General features: G+C 52.5%; 1 protein-coding gene across 1 annotated transcript in view; it reads left to right on the top strand.

Annotated features, from left to right (window-relative positions):
• Nucleotides 1-7,917, top strand: part of heatr5a (HEAT repeat containing 5a) — a 33,196-nt gene that overhangs the window by 10,159 nt on the left and 15,120 nt on the right. The window contains 19 exon segments of the mRNA XM_037796292.1: nt 77-327; nt 401-472; nt 475-514; nt 590-749; nt 837-918; nt 920-930; nt 1,035-1,144; nt 1,375-1,544; nt 1,693-1,756; nt 1,759-1,855; nt 2,283-2,388; nt 3,382-3,572; nt 5,626-5,641; nt 5,643-5,672; nt 5,674-5,787; nt 5,929-6,118; nt 7,229-7,311; nt 7,313-7,402; nt 7,714-7,740. Of these exon segments, the coding sequence (XP_037652220.1) occupies nt 77-327; nt 401-472; nt 475-514; nt 590-749; nt 837-918; nt 920-930; nt 1,035-1,144; nt 1,375-1,544; nt 1,693-1,756; nt 1,759-1,855; nt 2,283-2,388; nt 3,382-3,572; nt 5,626-5,641; nt 5,643-5,672; nt 5,674-5,787; nt 5,929-6,118; nt 7,229-7,311; nt 7,313-7,402; nt 7,714-7,740 (1,904 nt within the window).

Raw genomic sequence — 7,917 nt, 5'->3', positions numbered from 1 at the left:
CGTTGCTATGTATAACAGACCGTTGCTAAGCACAACGGTTTCCCTCATGGGTGCTGGTGTGTTTTCCTCCGTGCAGCCCTCCTGGACACGGTGATCTCTGTCCTCCTCCACCCCATGGCCTCCGCCTCTTTGGCCGCCGCCTGGTGTCTGCGCTGCGTCGCCACGGCGATGCCGTCCCAGTGTTCCTCGCTGCTGGATCGCTGCGCCGAGCGGCTGGTGGCTCTGAAGTCTTCCCCCGAGGCCGTGGCCGGATACGGGGCCGCCGTCGCCGCCTTGGTGGCTGCGGCGCAGCACTGCCCACTGGGAATACCACACACCAAAGGCATGGTGGGTAAAAACACGGTAGTCCCAAAACTTGATATAGCTGATCCACAACATGTTGATGTGTCGATGTGTGCAGGTGGTTCTGGGTCTGGCTGAGGACCTGCTGCGTTCAGCCTCCCAGAACAGCCGGATCTCTCTGCAGAGGACTCCCAGGCCGGCTGGCTGCTCGTCTCCTCTCTCATCACGTTGGGTAAAACTCCTCCTCATCATCACTTCACTCCTCTAGTGGTGAAGAGCTGAGACTGATGAAGTGTTGTCCCTCCAGGTCCGGCTGTGGTGGAGCACCTCCTCTCCCGTCTCCTCCTCCTGTGGCGTTGTGTGTTTCCCGCCTCTCTCAGGGAGCAGGAGATGGAGCTGCAGCGAGGGGACTACTTCACGTGGCAGGTTACGCTGGAGGGACGCGCCGGGGCGCTCTGCGGTCAGTTGTTGTTATTATGTTCAGATCTGTGTTATGCTGATCATCATAAAGCATGAAGAATAAAACCGCTGTGTGTGTCTGAACAGCGATGAAGAACCCTGCTGCTGCACTGCAGGGAGCTGGTCACCGACGACATCATCAGCCGTCTGCTCACGCCATTGGCCTGCGCTGTGGCGACTGCTCACCAGGTCAGTCCCACTAACATTACATAGTTCATCTTTTCTTGATTTTCTTTTTAATAAACTAAAACAAAGTTCTTGAACATTATTTATTGATCATGTTGTGGTTGCAGGTTGCCGTCTCTCCTCCGGTCCTACAGCAGCTCAGTCCGCAGCTGGTCGCTGGTCTACAGACTTAGAGTCTACGAGCTGCTGGCTGTCCTCCCTCCTCACACCTACCAAGGTAACATCACACCTCCTCCCTCCTCACACCTACCAAGGTAACATCAACCTCCTCCCTCCTCACACCTACCAAGGTAACATCACACCTCCTACCAAGGTAACATCACACCTTCTACCTCCTCCCTCCTCACACCTACCAAGGAAACATCATGCCTCCTTCCCTCCTCCTACCTCCTCCCTCCTGATGTAGGGTATAGATATTAACCGTCTCCTGGTCTCGTCCTCCTGCAGAGAGTTTTGGTTTGGTGATGAACCAGCTGGTGTCGGATCTGTCCGGTCAGGACAACCTGAACCAGTCGTGTTCTGAGCTCACCCTGCTGCCTCCCCTCTGTCACCGTGACGACCTGACTCTGGTCGGCCCCGCCCTCCACGCCACCGACCACAGATACATTGAGGAACAGGTGAGGAGTGCTGGATGCCATCCGGATGCTAGCAGGGCTGGAGTAACGTGATGCTGAGTGTGTAGTTGTATCTTCAGCTCCATGGTGGGCGGTGTGGGAGGAGCTGGGCTGAGTAACGTGGGTGCTGAGTGTGTGTTTGTGTGTCCAGCTCCATGGTGGCGGTGTGGGAGGAGGCTCGCTGGACAACGACGCCTTCAGTCTGTGTGAGAGACTGATGAAGCTCCCGCTCCTCTTCCTCCTGCCGTCGCTCTGACCGCCGCTGCAGCCCGCCTCTTTGGAGCGCTCCACCCCCACATCATCTCCGCTCAGAGGGTAACAGGTCAACCTGTGCACGCTAACCAGTACAGGCTAACCATTACAGGTTAACCAGTACTGGTTAACCATTACAGACTAACCAGTCACCAATCTCAACTCAGGAGGTGCTATCGATTTACATTGTGATGCGTTCAGGCTCTATTCAGTAAAAATTAGTATTGAGCGAAGGTATACTGTAACATAATGGTGATGTGTTTCCATCCAGATGTTTGAAGGAGATGTTTTCACAGTAATATAAACTAGATAATAGAGAGAGAATAATGAGCAGATTAGCCTCCTAACAGAAACCAGAATGACAACGGTGATACAGGATGTTGGAGTACGTGGTGGTCAGATTGGTATGGAGAAGATGAGGTGTCAGATTGGTATGGAGGAGATGAAGTGTCTGAACCAGACCTGCTGGTAACTACTTCTCTCTCTCAGAGTGAAGATATTGGAGCAGTTTGTGGAGACGGTGAAGCAGCTGAAGGGTCAACGCCAGCAGACCGTCCAGACACACGTCTGTGCTGCCCTCTGCAGTCTGCTCAAGGTACTGCACCTGTCGCCATCAGGACTTAACGCTGGTGGCTCTCACCCACGGGTCCTTGAGGGAGTTCCAGGGGGGCCCCTGAGAAATGGGGAATAGATATAGATAGATAGTCGTCAGCTACGTCCTGTCGTCGTCTACGTCCCTGTCGTCGTCTACTACGTCCTGTCGTCGTCTACCGTCCTGTCATCGTCTACTACGTCCTGTCGTCGTCTACGTCCTGTCGTCGTCTACGTCCTGTCGTCGTCTACTACGTCCTGTAGTCGTCTACGTCCTGTCGTCATCTAACGTCATGTCGTCGTACTACGTCCTGTCGTCGTCTACTACGTCCTGTCGTCGTCTACGTACTGTCGACGTCAGCTAGGTCCTGTCGTCGTCTACGTCCTGTCGTCGTCATCGTCAGCTAGGTCCTGGTCGTCGTCTACGTCCTGTCGTTGTCTACGTCCTGTCGTCGTCAGCTACTTCCTGTCATCTTCAGCTACGTCCTGTCGTCGTCGTCTAAGTCCTGTCGTCGTCAGCTACTTCCTGGTCATCGTCAGCTACGTCCTGTCGTCGTCAGCTAGGTCCTGTCGTCGTCAGCTACTTCCTGTCGTCGTATACATCCTGTCGTCGTCAGCTACTTCCTGTCGTCGTCGTTGCCTTGCCTTTTCTTTTACAGCTAAAAGGTTATGTAAGTCAATAAACTATAATAATTGATCAAAGTATTCAAGTTTTGAAATATGACAAATCGAGTGCGTTTCGATCGTATCGTTATGTTCCGCGCATAACGCAATGACATCGTCACAAGCGTACAACGGAAATGGCGTGAAAGACAGAAGCCTTATGATCGCTCTAGCTATCACTATTTGTATTTTTAGATGGATTTAAAGGGTTAAAGCTGCAGTCATGTATTGTCTTGTCCACTTGGGGCAGCAGAGCTCCACCTCCCCCTGAAACCTCTGACATATCACTTTATAAAGACAGATGAAGAAGAACTAACCGTGTCCTCCTCTTCAGCACCAGGGCGGTGTTCGGGGTTCTCTGGGGCCGGAGGAGGTGCGCTCCCCGGCGCTGTCCCTCCTGTCGGGGGCGTTGGAGAGCGCCAGTCCTCTGCTGCGATGTCTGGCTGCCGAAGGTCTGGCCCGGCTGGTCCAGGTGGTCGGAGACGCCGGCTTCACCGTGTCCGTCTCCCTGCTCTGCTTCGACAGGTAGGTGGACGTTAACACGCACCGGAGTGGACTACTACTTTACTAATGTGATGGTTTACAGAAGAGCTACACATTCTATTAGTATTTATTTTATTGTTATAGGTTAGTGAATAATGAAGCAGAATTCCTGGCCGTTGAATCAGATGAAATGAAACCAGAAGTCAACAGATTCACTTTAATCTATTTACAGTCTCTGTGATCTTAAAGTAGCAACAGCAGAAATAAATCAGGTCAGGATCCAAAACTTTTCATCTCACAGACAGACGGTTACATAACGAACCAGCAATAGACTAAAGAAGCTTTAAATAACTGAGAGATCTAAATATATCATCATGAGTCCTGATGCTGTGTGTCTTTACTGAGCATGTTGTTGTTTAATGTTCTAATGTTTCTGCTGCAGAGTTTGTTGTGTGCACCTCCTGTGTTATATTTAGGCCAGCTAACAGATTCCTCCTGTCCTGTCATCGTTGCCTACGTCCTGTCATCGTCGCCTACGTCCTGTTGCTGTTTTCGCCTCCATCCTGTCGTCATTTTCGCCTACGTCCTGTCGTTGTCGCTTATATCCTGTCGTCGTTGTCGCCTACGTCCTGTCGCTGTTTTCGCCTACATCCTGTTCGTCGTTGTTGCCTACGTCCTGTCGTCGTTGTGCCTACATCCTGTCGTCGTTGTCGCCTACGTCTTGTCGTTGTCGCCTACCGTCCTGTCGTTGTCGCTTATATCCTGTCGTCGTTGTCGCCTACGTCCTGTCGCTGTTTTCGCCTACATCCTGTCGTCGTTGTGCCTACGTCCTGTCGTCGTTGTCGCCTACGTCTTGTCGTTGTCGCCTACGTCTTGTCGTTGTCGCCTACGTATTGTCGTTGTCGCCTACGTCCTGTCGTCGTTGTCGCCTATGTCCTGTCGTAGTTGTCGCCTACGTCTTGTCGTTGTCGCCTACGTCTTGTCGTTGTCGCCTACCTCTTGTCGTTGTCGCCTACATCTTGTCGTTGTCGCCTACATCTTGTCGTTGTCGCCTACGTATTGTCGTTGTCGCCTACGTCCTCTCGTTGTCGCCTACGTCCTCTCGTTGTCGCCTACGTCCTCTCGTTGTCGCCTACGTCCTGTCCTCTCGTTGTCGCCTACGTCCTCTCGTTGTCGCCTACGTCTCGTCATTTTTCGCCTACGTCCTGTCGTTGTCGCTTATATCCTGTCGTCGTTGTCGCCTACGTTCCCTGTCGCTGTTTTCGCCTACATCCTGTCGTCGTTGTTGCCTACGTCCTGTCGTCGTTGTGCCTACATCCTGTCGTCGTTGTCGCCTACGTCTTGTCGTGTCGCCTACGTCCTGTCGTTGTCGCTTATATCCTGTCGTCGTTGTCGCCTACGTCCTGTCGCTGTTTTCGCCTACATCCTGTCGTCGTTGTGCCTACGTCCTGTCGTCGTTGTCGCCTACGTCTTGTCGTTGTCGCCTACGTCTTGTCGTTGTCGCCTACGTATTGTCGTTGTCGCCTACGTCCTGTCGTCCGTTGTCGCCTATGTCCTGTCGTAGTTGTCGCCTACGTCTTGTCGTTGTCGCCTACGTCTTGTCGTTGTCGCCTACCTCTTGTCGTTGTCGCCTACATCTTGTCGTTGTCGCCTACATCTTGTCGGTTGTCGCCTACGTATTGTCGTTGTCGCCTACGTCCTCTCGTTGTCGCCTACGTCCTCTCGTTGTCGCCTACGTCCTCTCGTTGTCGCCTACGTCCTGTCCTCTCGTTGTCGCCTACGTCCTCTCGTTGTCGCCTACGTCTTGTCGTTGTTGCCTACGTCCTGTCGGTCCGGGGAGGTTTCACACCTGTAATTTAAGTTTGGATCAAGCGAGGTGTGAAAGGGCCCTTAATGGTATTCCTTTGGCTCATGTGGAGCACTTAGACTGTGTGTGTATTTAAAAGGTATTATACAAATAGACCTGCCTCACCTACTATCATTAAAAACTACTACTAGTACTAACTACTACTACTAGTACTACTACTTCTATTACTACTACTAGTACTACTCCTGGCTGCTGCTGCCACTAACCGTATTGATGGCGACCGTTCAGGCTGAAGACGGCTCGTGGACGCAGCGTCTTGCAGTGGCTACGCTCTGGGCTCTGGGGGCGCTGTACCGCTACACCGGAGGAATCAGCTCCCCTCAGCACCTGTCCACCTGCCTGGGGGTCCTGTTCACCCTGAGCCAGGACAGCACCTCACCTGAGGTCCAGGTATGATCCCATATCCGACCGTATGACATCACATATACACCTGAAGGACCTTCATTTATGTGAAACATTCACACCTGGACTCAAACTAAAACTCTACTTTTAACCCGTCCTTATGTCCTCCCCGTGTGTCCGCTGATGCAGACCTGGTCTCTCCACAGTCTGTCTCTGATGGTCCGACCTCTCGGCGGTTTGTACCGCGCCCTACGCCGAGCCGTCCTTCACCCTGTGCTCCGGCTGCTGCTGTCGGCTCCGCCCACCCACCCCGAGGTGCACCCACACCTGGGACGCTGTCTGCACGCCCTCATCACCTGCCTGGGCCCCGACCTGCAAGGTACCACCCACAGGTGTGAATGAGGTGTGTTGTGTCTGTCAGGTGGAGGAGCAAGCAGGTGTGAATGATGTCTGCTCGTGTCTGTCAGGTGAAGGAAGCAGCAGGTGGAATGAGGTGTGTTGTGTCTGTCAGTGGAGGAGCAGCAGGTGTGAATGATGTGTCTGTCAGGTGAAGGAGCAGCAGGTGTGAATGAGGTGTGTTGTGTCTGTCAGGTGAAGGAGCAGCAGGTGTGAATGAGGTGTGTTGTGTCTGTCAGGTGAAGGAGCAGCAGGTGTGAATGAGGTTGGTTGTGTCTTTCAGGTGAAGGAGCAGCAGGTGTGAATGAGGTGTGTTGTGTCTGTCAGGTGATAGGAGCAGCAGGTGTGAATGATGTGTCTGTCAGGTGGAGGAGCAGCAGGTGTGAATGATGTGTCTGTCAGGTGAAGGAGCAGCAGGTGTGAATGTTGTGTCTGTCAGGTGGAGGAGCAGGCAGGTGTGAATGATGTGTCTGTCAGGTGAAGGAGCAGCAGGTGTGAATGAGGTGTGTTGTGTCTGTCAGGTGAAGGAGCAGCAGGTGTGAATGAGGTGTGTTGTGTCTGTCAGGTGAAGGAGCAGCAGGTGTGAATGAGGTGTGTTGTGTCTGTCAGGTGAAGGAGCAGCAGGTGTGAATGAGGTGTGTTGTGTCGGTCAGGTGGAAGGAGCAGCAGGTGTGAATGATGTGTCTGTCAGGTGGAGGAGCAGCAGGTGTGAATGAGGTGTGTTGTGTCTGTCAGGTGAAGGAGCAGCAGGTGTGAATGAGGTTGTGTTGGTCTGTCAGGTGAAGGAGCAGCAGGTGTGAATGAGGTATGTTGTGTCTGTCAGGCGAAGGAGCAGGCAGGTGTGAATGATGTGTGGTTGTGTCTGTCAGGTGAAGGAGCAGCAGGTGTGAATGATGTGTGTGTGTGCTCTGTCAGGTGAAGGAGCATCCAGGTGTGAATGATGTGTGTTGTGTCTGTCAGGTGAAGGAGCAGCAGGGTGTGAATGAGGTGTGTTGTGTCTGTCAGGTGAAGGAGCAGCAGGTGTGAATGAGGTATGTTGTGTCTGTCAGGCGAAGGAGCAGCAGGTGTGAATGATGTGTGTTGTGTCTGTCAGGTGAAGGAGCAGCTGTATCCGGTCTGCGCTCCAGCTGTCTGGTTGGATGTGAGGTGATGCAGGACGGTCCAGACTCTCTGGTTTCAGGCCAGAGCCATTTCCTGTCTGCAGCAGCTGCACATGTTCACACCTCCACCGTCAACCTGGACCTAGGCCCTCGTACCTGCACTCTGTGTGAGTACACCTGACTACACCTGACTACGCCTGAACTACGCCTGAACTACACCTGACTACACCTGAACTACACCTGACTACACCTGACTACACCTGAACTACCGCCTGAACTACCACCTGAACTACACCTGAACTACACCTGACTACACCTGACTACACCTGACTACACCGAACTACACCTGAAATACTACACCTGACTACACCTGAACTACACCGTGACTACACCTGACTACACCTGAACTACGCGTGCGTGCGTGCGTGCGTGCGTGCGTGCGTGCATGTTTTTTTTGACCCTGTCTTGTGTCTTGCAGGAGATCTTGTTGGATTATTCCATGTTGGTAGGTTCTCCTCTCTCTAAAGGCCTGAAGCTGCTGTATTGTCTCACTTTTCTTTGCAGTTTTTCACTTTATTATAAAATGTTGTCACAGAGCTGCTTTTAACATCTTCCTTTGTTTTGGTTCCGTATAACTCACCGCTGGTTTATTTTATTTTGTATTAACTTTAACCCGTTTGCA

This window comes from Sebastes umbrosus, chromosome 16 (genome assembly GCF_015220745.1).
Source record: "Sebastes umbrosus isolate fSebUmb1 chromosome 16, fSebUmb1.pri, whole genome shotgun sequence".
Taxonomy (NCBI): Eukaryota; Metazoa; Chordata; class Actinopteri; order Perciformes; family Sebastidae; genus Sebastes; species Sebastes umbrosus.
This window is presented reverse-complemented; position numbering and strand designations above follow the sequence as displayed.